The 17710-nt window shown below is 43.6% G+C and overlaps 1 protein-coding gene across 1 annotated transcript; it reads left to right on the forward strand.

Moving 5' to 3' along the window:
• The first annotated feature begins 6934 nt into the window (after positions 1 to 6934).
• Positions 6935 to 17708, forward strand: LOC107286237 (matrix metalloproteinase-17-like). The gene is made up of 10 exons (XM_029283890.1): positions 6935 to 6965; positions 8133 to 8265; positions 9507 to 9684; positions 10089 to 10372; positions 11703 to 11879; positions 12938 to 13028; positions 13795 to 13877; positions 14326 to 14478; positions 16324 to 16581; positions 17416 to 17708. Exons 2-10 carry the CDS (start codon positions 8226 to 8228, stop codon positions 17706 to 17708), a joined length of 1557 nt encoding a protein of 518 aa, XP_029139723.1. The 5' UTR covers positions 6935 to 6965; positions 8133 to 8225.
• The last annotated feature ends 2 nt before the right edge of the window (positions 17709 to 17710 follow it).

A 17710-nucleotide genomic window follows, 5' to 3' on the forward strand; every position in this document is an offset into this window, starting at 1 on the left:
TGGAACAACCTGTCTCCAGAAGCGGTGAATGCTCCAACACTGGAAGTTTTTAAGAAGAAACTGGACAGCCATTTGTCTGAAATGGTACGGGGTTTCCTGCCTGAGCAGGGGGTTGGACTAGATGACCTCCAAGGTCCCTTCTAACTTTATCATTATTATTATTATTATTATTATTATTATTATTAACCTACATCCATGTTAAAATCATGTCAGGGCTCTGATTATATTAATTTATTTTGCTGCCTCGAATGAATAGCATCCATCCTTCCAATCATTTGAAGCATGAACCGCCCTTCAGTTACTGCCCCCTCCCCGGGTTTTTACCGCAGGTCTGCAATTGATTTGTTTCAAAAGCCTTTTGAAACCAGCCCGAGAGAGGAGGCGGGGTGTGTGTGTGTGTGTGTGCCTGTGAATATCCTGTTTTCCATTGTGTGTTCCGCTTTCCAGTGGTCTGGGGACTTCCCAGCTTCCCACGCTTTCATTAAAACTCAAGAAAAGACACTGGGAGTGAGACCCCTCCCATGGGGGGCTTTTGGAGCAACAGCGATACTAGCATCATTAAGGGGGTGCCCTGTTTGTAAGAGGCTTTTGTAAGAGGAACATCTTTTACAGGGGAAATTTGGAAAAGTTCACCCCATTTCTCTGCCTACATATTTTAAGGAGAATTTTGGAAGGCTGGCTGAGTCCAAGTTCATTAAAAATGACTTAGGAATTTAGATTCATTGCTAGAACAGAGCTTTTAATCCTTTCACACAACCATTTAACCTCCAAGAGTTTTTTTTCATTTGGCAGCATTTGAGTTGCTGGTTGTATTACATTTATTATGAGCAGCCATTCTGGAAAACAGCAATTTTCAGTGTCCAGATATATAATTGTACAACACTTGAGCACCGGAATCCACAATTTCTATATTACAGATAGTCTTTGACTTATAGTAGTTTAATGACCGTTCAAAGTTACAACGACCCTGAAAAAAGTGATTTTTGACACAACAGCACTGAAAAACGTGATTTATGACCGTTGCACCATCCCCAAAGTCACGTGATCAAAATTCAGACACTTGCTAAGTGACTCATGACGATTGCAGCGTCCCCGGGGTCATGTGATCACCTTTTGCGACCTCCTGACAAGCAAAGTCAATGGGGAAGTCCGATTCGCTTAACAACCGTGTTGCTAACTTAACAACTGCAGTGATTCTCTTAACAACCGTGACAAGAAAGGTCATAAAGTGGGGCAAAACTCAACTGTTTTGGGGCTCAATTGTGGCCATAGGTTGAGGACTGCCTGTATTAGCTTTTTATCCTGCCTTTATTACTTTGTAAGTAGCTCAAGGCTGATGAAAGTTGGCAAAGTTTCTTTGTAAGTAACTCAACAGAACATCTCCCGGTTTGTGCTCAGAACTAGTGAAGAATCTATCGGAAGCAAAAGCCGCGTTCAGTTCCTCCACAGTCTGCCTTCTCCGAGGGTGGCATTTCTCCTTCGCCCCCTCCGCCCACCCCACTTCAGAGATCTGAGTGAGAAATAAGAGCCTCATAGTCTGTGTAACCATGGACACCAGTCTAGCTGGGCACAGCCGTCTCCCAACAGATTAATGGCCTCATTGTCAACCAGCATTGTTCTGCTCAGGACTTACAGAGGCCCCAGTTGACCCCATCACCCAAAATAGCCATTCTGGACTCATCGTGGCTTCCTAACGGGGATGCACCCCAGTCAAGTCTCTGCAGGGCCCAGTTGCCTCTGCTTGGAGCCTTTAGCTGAAAGGAATAAAAAGATCAGCAAGATCCTTCAGGATAAAGGCCGATTATCAAGTTGCAGGTTGAAAATGAGGAGCGATCCAACTTTTGTGGAAAAGCAGACAGGCATTTTGCTCAGCATTTCAGACCAGACAAGGAAGGAAAGGAGAATCAGGCAGCCAGTGAAGTTCAGATGATCTCCTGGATGGATGGATGGAAAGGATTGTAGATGGAAAATCCAGTTGGGTTTAGAATCAGAAAGATACAGTTCTGAAGATTGGTCCTTTATTCTATGATGGCAAGTTCTGAAAATGTAAAATTGGATGCACACAAATGCACATGATCTCCAGTTCTATTGGTTTCCAGTTCTCAAGAATTACAAATGTCCCACCCATCCTTTTGTTTATGCAGATTCTCAGGTCCTGGATGTCCCAAAGGTGCTTTTTCAAAAGGCAGATGGGTTTTGTTTTTCCTTGAAGACATTTCGCTTCTTATCCTGGAAGCTTCTTCAAAACCGAAGAAGCTTCTTGGATGAGAAGCGAAACGTCTTCAAGAAAGAAAAGAAAGAAAGTCCATTGCTTTTTGAAAAAGCACCTTTGGGACACCCATCCTTTCTTTCCAATAAGAACATGTCCTCAAGGTGACTCTATAACCCCATAAACTAATATAACTAATATTATCCAGGTAATGTGTTCAAGCCACTTCCTGTTTTCATTCCAGTAACTGCACGCTGTCCTTTTCAATTTTGAATGCTGAAGGATTGACATGCCTTTAGGGAGGATCTTGACGGTTTTCTCTGAATATGTCATTTTAAACCGATTGACGCCTTCACCGGTTGGGCCTCTTCTCATTTCCATGGCTGTTGTTTCATTGATGAAAATGGGATGTAAAATTCCCCTAACCTAACCTAACCTCTTCTAGAGCAGGGGTAGGGAACCTTGGTTCTTTTATGACTCGTGGACTTCAACTCCCAGAATTCCTGAGCCAGCCAAGCTGGCTCAGGAATTCTGGGAATTGAAGTCCACGAGTCATAAAAGAGCCAAGGTTGCCTACCCCTACTCTAGAGGCTTCAAGGGACTGCATCGCCCTAAGACTGAGAATTCGTAACTCAAGACTGCCATGTTGGGGACAGCAGAAGGAGAACATTCTGCTAGTTTTCCACTTCAGTACATCAGTTGGCAAAGTTTAAAAAAAAACACCTGGATGCATTTGAGAGCCAAAGGTTTTTTCCTGTGGCAACAGCTAAATTATAAAGCACTTTGCAGGGGGAGGTTAAACTGACCCTCCTTTTCTTAGAAAGGATGGTCTTCTCCTCCTCCTCTCCCAGTTTTTGTTTTTGTTTTAATCTGGCAGAAAAAGTCCACACACTGCATTAGTTTCCCCATCAGGGTCTACTTCCTAATTCCGTCACGTTTTTTCTTCCAGTGTCCAGGAAGACAGGACAGGTACCTATGAGAATGCATAAAGAGCAACAAGCCAAGAATTAACACTTTTTTTTTTTTAGGACAGGAACGAGGGATACCGGTTAACGTACTCTACGTTGCCACAACCCTCCTCCAGAACCCCCGGGTTAGGAGTCGGGGAGTGACGACGTCCGTTGAGGAGGGAGGAGGGAGAGGCGACACGACGGGGAGGGACCGCCCACCTTCTCTGTTTCAGGAGTCAGGCTACCTTCGGAAACCCTTCGGCTCTCTTCTGTCAGGTAGGTGGAAAGCAGCGGGGTCTAGCAAGTGGCCAGAGGAGGCATGGAGGGGTGTCTGTGGCTGGGGATGCCATCTGTGTCGTGATCCAACAAAAGGGCTCTGAGTGAGTTTCCAAATTCACAGGTGGGCTGTCCGGAGAGAAAAGCCATGTGGGTTTGGAAAGAGGAAGAGGGAGGGCTGCTTCTCTGAAGAGATCCAAGAGATGAGAGGGGATGTGGATGTGAGTGTGTTGTGCATAATCACAGGTCCTTAAGTGCACATGCTGCACACTCGGTGAGAAAGAAAAGAAAAAAGAAAAGAAGAAGAAGAAGAAGAAGAAGAAGAAGAAGAAGAAGAAGAAGAAGAAGAAGAAGAAGAAGAAGAAGAAGAAGAAGAAGAAGAAGAAGAAAAGGGAAGGGAAGGAAGGAAGGAAGGAAGGAAGGAAGGAAGGAAGGAAGGAAGGAAGGAAGGAAGGAAGGAAGGAAGGAAGATTGTGAATTGAGGGAGGGGGAAATTAGATGGTCAGCAGCCAGAGGAAAGTGGAGAGTAAAGCAAAAAATCTTTTCAAGTTGCTTGTTAAATGGGGCAAAGCAGATTAGAGGAATTGCACCTTCACCAGCCCTGGCAGACCAGGGTGGGACGTGGTTTCTTTGGGTCCCTCTGGGAAGGATAAGTTCTTCAAAGGACCCCTCCCTGCCCTAAACAGAATTGCCGCTGGTCTCCTCTCCCCTCCCCTCCCTTCTCTTCCCGCCCCACCCCAGTCTGCTTCCAAGGAAAAGTAGAACTGGAGCAAAACTGCTCTTGGGGATCCTTCAGAACTTGCTCTTTGGGGGACATTCGGACAGGTAAGTAGGAGCCCCCCCCTTCTTCAAAGATAGGAGAGCATCACCTTCCTACCTTCCTTGTCATTGCCAGCCTTCCTAAAAAAAACACGGGAGGGGCACTTCGGAAACCAGAGAGAAGGGAACAAGGGGACAGGGAGTCTTGTTGAAATGTAAGGGGAACAATCGTTCTTGTTGTTTTTTTAAAAAGCTATTTTCTACATTTTTTAAAAAAGCAAAATAGATCATTTCTGCCTGCTTGTTGGGTTAAATCAAAAAGAGGCATGCTGTAGATCTCTCTCTCCTTTTTTTTTTTTTTCTTTTTGGTAGTTTTAAGCCTCAAAGTGATTGCAAAATTTATGGACTTGGAAAAACCAGAAGGATGGTGACAGGGTTTAAAGACTGGTATCGGTTTGAGAGATGCGGACGGGTTCCGTGTCCCTGAAAGGGATCCAGACCGACATCCCCAAGCATCTTTAAGACAGCAGCCTCTCCAGCAAACCGTAATACAAGAGCACAGATGGGCTGTTTGGGCGCAGCTGATGAATGAGGTATTCCATTACTAAAGTGACAGTTTTAATGCAAGTCTCCTCCTTGTCCTTGCAGAAAATTTAGGACGTGGACCCTGCATATTTTACAAAGAATTGGCTCTCAGAGAGGGAAGCAATGGCACTGAATTTAAATCTGTTCTAACTCTGATGCCTACAACGGAATGATAGAATTCCTGTCTTTGTAAACTTCATTCTGGGTTCTTCTCCTCTCCCCTTTCTCCCTTCTTTTCCTTTTTTTCTTTTCCTTTCTTTTTCCCTTTTCCCTCTTTCTTTTTTCCTTCCCTTCCCTTTCCTCCTGCCCTTCCCCTTCCCCCCACAAAGAAGGGTATATAGCCGTTCCTCTCCCATGCCCTTCCCCTCCACAATAAAATCCCTATAAAACAGGGATATCCATGGTGGGGAGGGACAGATCACAGAATAATCAAAAGATGCCACCTGCAGGATTCAACCCCACCTTTTCCTACATGCCCCTGAAAGGGATGGGCTTGTAATGCACCCCCACCCTCCCTAGGCATTCTTGTTGTAAGTTAGCCATCCATCTACCAAAAGTCAGACAAAAGAGAGGGCTCTCTCTGTCTCACCCCACAGAATTCTCTCAGCTATTATGACTTCACTTTCTGGGTTGATTTTCCTTCTGGGTGACTGAGCCAAGCCAAGCCCTGGACTGTAAACACTCTTTTCAGGGTTTTTTTTTTTTTTGTTTTAAGATTGCTTATGGAGTAGCGCATATACTCATTTTCAGGTAAAAGAATCTATAAAAGAAATACAAGCACAGTTGAACTTGAAAGAAGCATCCATAGCATATCGGTGCCCACGGCTTCACTTTGCCTGCTTCTGCGTAGGATAATAACTCTGAGTGGAACATACAAAGGGTGTGCTAGTCACAGAGAAGGCACAAACTGAGTGCCGTCGTCTTGAAATCATGTGGCACTCAAGCTCCATCATACGTGCTAAAAGCAATGGGTTCACTAGAGCAGGGGTCTCCAACCTTGGCAACTTTAAGCCTTGTGGACTTCAACTCCCAAAGTGCCTGAAGGCAAGACAAGAAGCAAGGGATGGAAACTAATCAAGGAGAGAAGCAACCTTCTTGATTCCTCTTTGAAGGACTGTCACTCTTGTTAATTGGTCACCTTGTTGGACGGAGGTCTTCGCCACTTACGAGGTTGTGACCTTCAAAAATTCTTCTCTGACCTGTCGGTAAACAGGCTTTACCATATCCCAAAGGACGGACTCGTCCCCGTTGGACTAGATGACCTCCAAGGTCCCTTCCAACTTTACTACTACATCATCATCATCATCATCATCATTATTATTATTATTATTATTATTATTATTATTATTATTATTATTATTATTATTATTATTATTATTATTATTATTATTAAACTATAACTCACAGTCTCCTGATGATTGGCCCAAAGTCCACCCAGCCAGCTTTCATGCCTAAGGTGGGACTAGACTAGAACTCACAGTCTCCTGGTGATTAGCACAAAGTCTCCAAGCCCACTTTCATGCCTAAGGTGGGACTAGAACTCACAGTCTCCTGGTTTCTAGGCAAGTACCTTAACCACTAAACTGCTGGCCTGCTATCTCCACTGCAATGAATTCCTTAGATAAAGTAGAATAAGTAAAAGTTAGTAGGGATGAGTTTCAAAACATCTGGCTAGGAGGAAGATTTAATCAAACCTCATATACTTGTCAAATAATTCGTTAGGAAGGTTGTCCCTTATTTTTGCCATTTTCGTGGTGGCTAGTGATAAGATAGAAGTTTTGGGTCAAATACACACAAAAAAACCAGTTTATGGAACAAAAGAGCAATCTTCCTTGATTTCCTCCTGGAACTGAAGTTGATATACATTTGGTTTTTTTTCCCCCCAGATAAAATAAACCAGCTTAGCTGGGTTGCAGAAAAAAAAGGAATCCTTTTTTTCCCCTTCCAGAATTGGAAGCGGTGGTGAACTCACCAAAACAGTGAGCAGCACCTGGATGGAGGCTGGAAAAGTGTGTTTTCCTAAGAAATATCACAGACAGCCTCAGCAACAGCACCTGGAGGAAAAACAAAGGACGAAGCCACTTGCCATCTCTCTACACTGCCTTCTCTTCTGTCTGCTTCTACCATCTTCATCATCCTGCCTCAATCCTGCCCCCACGCCCACTGATGCCAGTGGAGAAGTCATTGTAAGTCAAACCTGAAGGTGGTAAAACTCGGGGACTGAAAACTGGGGAGTTGTAACATCTAAGACAGAGTTCCCCAACCTTCGCAACTTTAAGACGTGTGAACCTCAAGTCCCAGTATTCCCCAGCCAGCTATGGGAGTTGAAGTCCACACATCGTAAAGTTGCCAAGGTTGAGAAAACCTAAGACCATGGGTATCCCAAAGGTGCTTTTTCACAAGGCAACTGGACTTGCTTGTTTTTCTTTGAGGATGTTTCGCTTCTCTTCCAAGCTTCTTCAGCTCTGGAGAAGCTGAAGAAGCTTCTTGGATGAGAAGCAAAACGTCTTGCAAGAAAAACAAGCAAGTCCAGTTGCCTCATGAAAAAACACCTTTGGGGCAACCATGACCTGGATGACTGAGAATCTCCATAGACACTAAGAAGATGGGTGCGTCTACAACAGGGGTTCTCAACCTTGGCAACTTTAAGACTTGTGGACTTCAATTCCCAGAATTCCTCAGCCAGCAATGAGGAATTCTGGGAGTTGAAGTCCACAAGTCTTAAAGTTGCCAAGGTTGAGAATCCCTGGTCTACAAAATGGCGAAAGCCAAGCCAATTCTGTGCTGCAGATCTTCTCTGGGTGATTGAGGACATTGATTAGATTAGTCTTTCTCAACTTCAGCAACTTTAAATGTGGACTTCAACTGCTCAAAATTCCCTAACCAGCAGTTAGGGAACTGTCTGGGGAACTCTGGAAGTTGAAGTCCACCTCTCTTAAAATTGCTGAGATTGAACACCCTTGAGTTGGAGAGTTGGCTTTCGTGAAAGGTAGTGAGATATTTTTTCTTCCCTGAGAGCACCTTAAAAACAAATTAAAAGCCCAGTTGTTTGATAAATTAAAAACCCACCATTTCATAAATGAAATCTAAACTCTTTTAAGAAATGAAACACCAGCAATTTGGTATAGAAAAGCATTCCAAAAATCTGGCTGCATCTTTCAGGGCTTGGGCAAAATGCAGAATCCGCAATTTTGTAGCTAGGTATTTGAGAATTGGCCCTGTGGTTTTTCTTCTGCGTGGGCAAAAAAGCAGTATAAGCAAATTAGAGAGGCCCAGTTTAAGAAATTTAGAATTCCCAGGAGGAAAGGCAGGATTACAGAATCTCATGTTATCTACTGATCATCTTTGTTTAGGAGTGGTTAATACATTATGGATACCTTCCACCTGCTGATCCTACTACAGGCCAACTACAGACGTGGGAAGATGTGACTACAGCCCTTCGTACGATGCAGCGTTTTGCTGGCATTGCAGAAACTGGGATTCTAGGTATAACAAAACTGAGAGATATTAGTACCTTGCTTGTTCTCCTTGGGGACCCATGGTTTTGCAGTGGATATCTCTCTCAACCCAGAAATGTGAGGTCAGTCCAGTCCCCTGAATGAACTCCAGTGAAAGATGTTATTGTAGCATCCCTGAGAGATTCAGGCACTAATTGAATATCTTCAGTAATTAAATGCGCCTCCCAGAAATAGTCAAATCATATTAATTCTCAGAGGGATGAGCTACCTAGAACTTGTGGTAGCTAGAAAAATGAAAATGGAGAGAGTGGAAGGTCTGGATTTACATTTCTTTTTAATGTTCCCTATGTCAATCGGGCGAGGAAGAAAAATAATGAAGTAGGGAAGACCGTTCTTTTTGTGCATTCTTCTGTTGCTCAGTTTTGTTTATTGAAATAAAGATGATTGGAAAGACAGCTTTCTGGATTAATTGCCTGCTGGAAAGAGGTAGCTGCTAAATTAACACAGGGGAGAATTTCTCTGCTCCTAGGCAAAATTGCAAAGGTTTTCCACAGTGGATTCTAAGATGAAAATAAAAAATGAGGGAAACTATCAGGAAAATTTTATCCACATCGCTCTGTTAGGAAATACATATCTTTGCTATCTGTCACTACAGATAGTGGGGGGGAGGAATATTAATATCTCTGTTAGAATTAGGGTTCATTTTTCATATACTGTTTAGTTTTCAGAATTTGTTTATTAAATTTATATGTCGCTGACTCTGCAGCATCAGTGCATTTCAGGACAAAGGACTCTTCAGTGCCATTAGAAAGTTAGGGTTAAGCCTGTCTGCTAATATAACTGGCCCCAAAATTACCTGCTTCTAAGAAATTGAGGCAAGGCAATTGGAAAGACACAGGGCAAGGACCGAAATTTGGCCATGCATAGAAATGTTCTTTGAACACCATAAAAAAGCAAAATGGACTCAGCAAAATAAAGAGGTGGAAAATTGGTATGTCCTAGGACAGGGGTAGGCAACCTTGGCTCTTTTATGACTCGTGGACTTCAACTCCCAGAATTCCTGAGCCAGCCATGCTGAGGGGAAAGGGAGAGGTTTCCAAGCTGAGCCATGCTGGCTCAGGAATTCTGGGAGTTGAAGTCCATGAGTCATAAAAGAGCCAAGGTTGCCTACCCCTGTCCTAGGAAAATGTTCCACTTCCTTGCAGAATTGAAGTCGAACTAGTTGACTTTTTCACTGTGAAACATTTCTGGGTGTTTGAATTCTTGCAGATGATGCCACGCTGAGTCTGATCCGGATGCCTCGCTGTGCCTTGCCTGATATTATCCCCCACATCCCCCCAAAGCTTTCTTTGATGTCAAGGGCAAGGAAGAAGAGATGGCAGAGGAGAAAAAGTCGAAAGAGGCGCAGCGTTGATTCAGTTTGGACTAAAAGAAACATCTCCTGGAAGTAGGTATCCACATGTGGGCTTAAGGCAATGTTTCTCAACCGTGGCAACTTTAAGAGGGGTAGACTTCCAATTCCCAGTCTTCCCCAGCCACCCATCTTAAAATTGCTGAGGCTGAGAAACATCAGTTGGGTGAGAAAATAGACTGAAAAAAGAATTGTATCCTGTACAAAGATTCAGTGACAGGGTTCGGACAATTAGGCTAACATGGACATGGGTAGCTGGTGGTTTATTGTGGTTAGATGAATCCAGCAATGGAGTCCGCCTGCTAAGTGAACCTGGGCATCGTGTTAAGCCATTATATAAGTCTATTTGTTTGGGGTATGGTGTGTTATGTGAAGCCAGGAATTCTGTTTCATTAAACCTAGTTTAGGATTAGTGCAAATCCATCTTACTTTTCCCGTAGGGTGAAGAGCTACCCCCAAAGAGCCCGTCTCAGCCGAGAGACGATGAGAGTATTGATCTATTATGCCCTAAAGGTTTGGAGTGAAGCTATACCATTAACCTTCCATGAGGTTGGCGGCCACAATGCTGACATCTCTGTGGAGTTCCTCCATTTGGATCACCATGACAACTATCCGTTTGATGGACCTGGTGGGATGGTGGCCCATGCTTTCTTTCCCGGAGACCCTCTGAGGGCTGGCACTGTCCATTTTGATGGGGACGAAGAATGGACTTTCCGCTCACCAGGTAATTTGACTTTCTCTCATAGTGGAAGAGTTAAGAACTGTAAACCTGTTCAGGTGTTTGCCTGACTGCATGGAAGGCTCACATTGGATGGAGAATCCATGCGTAGAATCCTGCTCTTGTCTTTTCCTGTCACCCCACTTTTATCTAAAAGTCTGAAGGTCAACTGTACTTGCCTTGCCTTGAATGTGAGTAGACCCTCTGAGTGACTTTAAGGCTGCATGTACTTTTCTCCCCCATGCTGACCTCTCTATGGGTTCAAGTGAGTGTCCAAAAGGAGCTACAATGACCCTGAGGAGGCGGCTGAACTTGTGACATGGAGGTAGGGTAACCATCAAACAAAAAAGCACAGTAAAGTCAACATATACATTCCCTAATGCATTTTCTGATGTAGTTCTCTTATCACAGGGATTTTTCATTGTTCTCTCAAACTTCCAAAGTAGGGCCCCTAATTTCTACCTCAACCAAAAAAGATTATTTTCTTTGACCATCATCATGTCTTTATTCCCACCATTTCATCTTTTTTTTTTGATGGTGCTCTCAGACTTCCACCATAACCCAAGAAATAATTTATCTTTCTAATTTCGTGTGGGGAAGATTTGGTGGAAACCAATGTTGAAAAACAAAAAGTAAAAATATGGATTTTACAAGGCCATGGTTTTCCCAGTTGCAATGTATGGCTGTGAAAGTTGGACCATAAGAAAGACTGAGCGCAAAAGAATTGGGCCTTTGAACTATGGTGCTGGAGAAGACTCCTGCGAGTCCCCTGGACTGCTAGGCGATCAAACCGGCCAGTCCTATAGGAGATCAACCCTGACTGCTCTTTAGAAGGCCAGATCCTGAAGTGGAAACTCAAGTATTTTGGCCACCTAATGAGAAGGAAGGACTCACTGGAGAAGAGCCTGATGCTGGGAAAGATTGAGGGCAAGAGAAGAAGGGGATGATAGAGAACGAGGTGGCTGGATGGAGTCACTGAAGCAGTAGGCGTGAGCTTAAATGGACTCCAGAAGATGGTAGAGGACAGGAAGGCCTGAAGGAACGTTGTCCACGGGGTCGCGGTGGGTTGGACACAACTTTGCAACTAACAACAACATATAAATAAAACTATTTTGCTAGTCTGGCCAATTTGACTTTTCCTCTATCCACTAAGCAGGCTGAGATGTTGCCCTGTATCCAAAGATTCACCCTCTGATGCAACCCAGGCCCATCATCTGTTGGACAGGATGGTGTTTTTGCTGTCCTTTTGATCCTGTGCTGTGTTATTTGTGATGCCTTCTCTCATTTTGTAGACTCAGTCTGGATCACTCAATCAGTGATTTTCATTGTTTGACAGATGACTTTGGCACCGACCTTTTTGCTGTGGCCATTCATGAATTTGGCCACAGCCTTGGCTTAGCACATTCATCTTCCAAGCACTCTATCATGCACCCATATTACCGGGGACCTGTAGGAGACCCATTGCAATACCAGTTGCACATGGAGGATCATGCTGAAATCCAGAAGCTTTACGGTAAGTGCAACAACCTGGGATCTTAATTAAACATTGCTGGGAGGCAGTCAACCTATTCCCCAAAGCACTTGAAGGCAGAACAAGAAGCAATAGATGGAAACTATTCAAGGAGAGAATTAGTCTAGAAGTAAGGAGAAATTTCCTAACAATTAGAACAATTAATCAGTGGAACGGCTTGCCTCCAGAAGTTGTGGGTGCTCCAACACTAGAAGTTTTTAAGAAGAGATTGGACAACCATTTGTCTGAAATGGTGGATGGTTTCCTGCCTAAGCAGGGGGTAGGACTAGAAGACCTCCAAGGTCCCTTCCAACTCTGTTGTTCTGTCTTCTGAGTTAAGACCTTGCCTGAGTCCTGTGGATCAGCCCAACTTTCTCAACTTTGTCTAATAGATCCAGTGCACTACAACTCCTACTAATATCCACCACCAACAGGCTTGACATCTAAGGGCTCTGTTAAAGACCAGGTTGGGGAAAGCAGATCTACTGCAATTTAAAAAAAAACTTTTTAAAAATCTTGGGACAATATCTAACTCTGAAGGTATTGGTTTTGCGTGTCCAACCCATTCTTTAATCTGCAGATCTGAAATAGTGAATAAGAACTGTGTGATTTCCCCCCCCTACTTTTCATTTAAATTCATTATTTTAATATCCTTGATTCATATAATAATTATGTAGTAATATGATAAATAATATTCATATTCATTATGAGGATTGTTTGTAAAGTCAATCAACCAAGCCTCCCATATTTTCTGTAGAATCACCTTCAAACAAACAGTGGCTCATCACTATAAGTAAACGTGCCACTATCAGTTCTGAAATAGTTCCAGCCCAACTTTTAGTGATGGACAGTGTGTTTGTGTGTGTATGTATGGGTGTGGGTGTATGTCTGTATTTGACCAAGCAGGTTGATGCAGTTCAATAGCTTTCAGTCTAATTTGTATTGGCCTTCTTTTCAACATTTGTCTGGACTGTCTATTCCCATTTTCTGAAATGTATGCCACCAAAATTCTTCTTTTCCCTTAACATGTTTCCTTGTTTTTTCTCTCCTTTTCAAACCAGGGAGTAAAGTTTTTCAATCCCCAGAGAAGCATGATGTAACCACCCCATTGCCAGGCCTTCTCTCCTTATCACAGAATTTCCCTGCAGTCAGGTTAGATGACACTCTTTATACTTATATATAGATAAAACTTTTGCTGTTATTATTAATATGGTGAATAATTTCAGTCTTTGTCTAATAATGAAGTTTATATTTAAGCAAATGCCACTTCCTAAAGTCAGGGTAGCATATTATGTTAAAGTAACTGTAACTGGAGAAAACAAGCTATAATCCCAGTTTAGCCATGAAGCTCACAAAGGCACTTATAAAAGCTGGACATATGACCATGTTTTGATCTTGATATTTCAGCTTATGATATAAGTAAGGTATTCTGGCTACTGAAGGAGAATTTTGTTTTTCCATCCGTGATGGAAAACCAGGAAATACAGCACTAAACATATTTTCCCATATTATTTAAAAATGGGGTGAAAACCCAGCCAATGATCCCAGAACTAGCCTGGCTATTAAATCATGGTCTGATGCTGGTTGAACCTGAAGCATTTCCACTTTGAACAAAAGAGGGAACTAATCAAATTCAGGTGAGATGACTTCTGCCCCTCAGTTTGATTCAGTGTCAGGGTAAGGATAACATACATAGGAATATCATATCCATTTATCTTGCCCTGACTTTCCTAGAAGGAAATTCGACGGATATGCTCAAAATCTACTTCATAATAGAACAATACACATTGCTGCATGGGGGTAAAATGTACTTTCACGCTGCTGGCAGATCCTTTTCCATCTCTAATGAAACCAACACAGAGTTTAGGGATTCCACTGGCTGAGTTGTTTTTTTTTCCCTCCAATTTCCTTGTTCCAGACCAGGAAAAGGATTTCCTGACCGATGTACCTCCAACATCGATGCTGTTGCTCAGATCCGAGGAGAAACATTCTTTTTCAAAGGTTAGTTACCTTGCAGACAAAGCAACTTCTTCTTCTCAGGGTGCACAAAAAGAGGCTGGAGTGTTATTATTGGATGGGGTATTGGGCACATGGTCAAGAGATCCAGATTCAGGGTCAGCCCCCTCACCTTTTTTAATAGAGTAGAAATTCCAATATTAAGAGCCAAAGCAAAACCCCTCTCTCCATACCATACATATTTTTTATAAACTTCAATCTTCTCTTCCTTTACTTGCCTTTTTTAAAAGAAGCCCCAAACATTCCATTTTCTAATTCTCTTCATTGTCTTCTTTCAATTCTTCATTACCCTTTTTGAATGCTCATATTGATAGGCTCATATTCATCCATGTCTACACACACACACACACCAAAATACCTGCCAAGAAAGAGGATCACCTTTTAGATGGAAATTAATCTCTCTTTCTTTTTTCTATTCCTGCTCTTGTGGCAGATCAGTACTTCTGGCGCCTATCCCAAAGCCGGCATCTCTCTTCTCCACAACCAGCTCTGATCACTCGTTTCTGGCGAGGACTTCCTTCTACTCTCCGCAAAGTGGACGCTGTTTATGAGAGACCTGCAGATCATCGCATCCTCTTCTTCAGTGGTGAGAAGATCAGAAGTGCAAAGTGAGCTGGGCAAAGGCAGAAGGATATTCTGTTCCAATAAAACATGACGTGCTTTTAAGCCATTGGCCGTGGCAGATTTAAAGAACGCAGGACCAAGTACAGAAGAAGCAGAATTATTTAATTACTTTGATTTCAAAGCACAAAATATACACTCGTCCTCTACATAATCAACTGCAGGACCAGACAGAAACCTGCGGAATAAGAAGTGTGTTAGAAATTTTGTTTATACATAGCGCCACAGATCAAACAAAGTGTACAGTCACCATGTGCTTTACTGCTTAACTGTTTTTAACTGTAACAGGAAACAGGAAACTCTACTTACGACAAAAGAACATAGCGTATATACCATAGATCCAAACTTATAAACATTGCCATCTACTGCCTGAATACTACTGTAGTTGTTACACAAAATTACATTCCAACAATGAATTCCAACAAAGTGATTTGCTGTTTCATCTCATATACAGGTAGTCCTTGACTTACCATTGGTGGCTTACTGTCCTTTTAAAATTAGGATAGACCCCGCCCAAAAGGTAGTTATGATCCAGCTGTTTGCAGTGTCCTGTAATCATGTGTTCATGATTTACAATATTTTTTCCCAGAAACTGGCATTTTCTTTTGATTTCAGGCAAAAAATACTCTATAGCGAACAATGGACTTGCTTTATGACTGCTGCATTCGCTTAACAACTGCCATGGAAAAAGTCATAAAATTGGGCACAATCACCCGCTTAAGGACTATCATGACTTACAACTGTAATTATGGTTGTAAGTCGAGGACAACCTCGACATGCTTTTTCTAAAGCCTGGTCAACCGGCACCACTGAAAAGCCCACCAACAAGGGGCTCCAATGCTGCCTCCCCTTTCAAATCCTTCTAAAAATGAAAATCTTTGCGTCAGTGAGAGGTGACACCATCAGTCAATGTGGACTAGGGGCACCATATACCTTTGAACTGGCACTGCCCATTAGCAAATTTCCAGGACCATATTCCAATTCATCATCTCAGTTGCAACTATTTGCTGCTTGAAGCCAAAAGATTTAACCGCTCCCTCAACCCCTCCAGATGCTGCCTATGTGTCCCATCTCTTTTGAAACAAATGAGCATATTTTCATCCTTCAATCTTCCTCAAATTGTGTGTTCTTCAAAAATAGGACTTCAGCCCACAGGGTAAGGCAGGGTCTTCTGAAAAGTGACGGCCGTACTGCCAAAAAGCCTCTAGCTTGAGAAAAATTCTAAAGGTGAAGATGCTAGGCCAGTGGTGGCGAACCTATGGCATGGGTGCCAGAGGTGGCACTTGGAGCCCTCTCTGTGGGCACATGTGCCGTTGCCCCAGCCTTGCCTTCCCCTGCAGCCCCCTCCTCACCAGCATCCCCCTGGAGGAGAGTCGCCCCCGAACGTGGCCCATGCAGAGCAGTGCAGCCAAGGACATGGCAGTCAGACAAGACTCTGCCCTCACGCCCCATCGCGCACAGGCGCGGGCAGAGGGCGTGGCCACCATGGCGCTGCTGGGCGATCTGTGGCGGGCCCTGGAGGTGGTGAGTGGCCCTGCAGGCAGGTGGGACGGGGCCAGTTTTGGGGCACTCGGTCTCTAAAAGGTTCGCCAGCACTGTGCTAGGCTGACAATTGCTTTGTAACCTGCCTGTTATCTCCCACTCATTTTTGTTAATTAAAATAAATCAGGCAAGGCCAGGAGCCTGGTAGCATTAAGGGAGATGATTTCAAGTTTCCATTCCATGGGGCAGGTAATTCTGAATGAATGGTTTCAATAACAAGCTATTGCTGTTGCTCATACCCTTCTCTCTCTCTCTCTCCATTCTTTAGGACCTCTCTACTGGGTATTTAAAGACAATGGTGTGGAGGAGGGCTACCCTCGCCCAATCACAGACTTTGGCCTGCCCCAAGGGGGCATCAGCGGTGCTTTCTCCTGGCCTTCAGACCAGAAAACCTATTTCTTCAAGGGAGACCTTTACTGGTGCTATGATGAGATGACACAGCACCTAGAGGACACCTCCCCTCTCCTCCGGGAATCCTGGGAGCAGTTCTCCTCCTCTGTTGACTCTATCTTGAGTGAAAGTGATGGTGAGTTGGCTGTCGTCCATGGGTTGACTCAGATGATTCCCTGCATTCCTGTTGATCTGGGTGCTTGGGAATCGTGAAATGCCATGGGGTCTCCAGTCTATCCTACCCTTTCAAGAACAATCAGGTCCTTTCAGCTTTTAAATGTCTATGTAGGTTCTCAATCATCCAAGTCACGATTGTCCCAGACTGGGTGCTTTTTCCAAAAGGCAGATGGACTTTCTTGGTTTTTTTCCCTTTGAAAATGTTTCGCTTCTCATCCAAGGAGCTTCTTGAGAACTGAAGAAGCCTCTTGGATGAGAAGCAAAATGTTTTCAAAGGTGGGGGGACACAAGAAAATCCAGTTGCCTTTTGGAAAAAGCACCTTTGGGACAAGCAGGTCCTATGCACAGCTGTAAGAAAAGAAGAATTCATACCGTGTGAAATAAAAGGGTCTGGTGTGCATATGTGGGTCCCGTGATCAAAATTCAGACACTAGTCAACTGACTCACATTCATGGCAGTTGTAGTGTCCCGGGGTCATGGGATCTTTTGCAACCTTTCTCAATGAGGAAGCCAGATTCATGTAAGAACTGTGTCACTAATTTAACAACTGCGGTGATTCCCCTAATAACTGTGGCAAGAAAGGCTGTAAAATGGGGCAGAATTTACTGAACCGCTGTCTCACATAGCAACAAATGTTAGGCTCGATTGTGGCTGTACGTTGAGGGCTATCTATATTGCTTCTGCTTCCTCTTCCAAACCATTCTGTACTGTATATTATTCCAGGGACTTTTCTCAAGTCTTCTGCAACTCTGCGTCAATCTATTGCTGCTGTCACTTCTCTGTCCTGCTGCAGGAACACTGTATGTTTTTAAGGGCCAACAGTACTGGAAGTTTGGCCAGGACACCCTTCAACTCCAAGATGGATACCCTCGTTCCATTGCCACCGACTGGCTGGATTGCACCACTGAGCCTCTCAGGATAATGCCTACTAGCCCTTCGTTGGGCGTTAGACTTCCACCCAACTTCCGAGGACCTCAGCTGGAGGTTGAGGGACGTGTGTGTTTTTGTGCTGCTTTTTCTGCCATTTCTTCCACCTTGCTCAATATTTTGCCCTTGGCTGTCTTGACCCTGCAAGGACTTGCCTAGGG

Source organism: Protobothrops mucrosquamatus, unplaced genomic scaffold, assembly GCF_001527695.2.
Source record: "Protobothrops mucrosquamatus isolate PMUCROS unplaced genomic scaffold, P.Mucros_1.0 scaffold262, whole genome shotgun sequence".
Lineage (NCBI taxonomy): Eukaryota > Metazoa > Chordata > Lepidosauria > Squamata > Viperidae > Protobothrops > Protobothrops mucrosquamatus.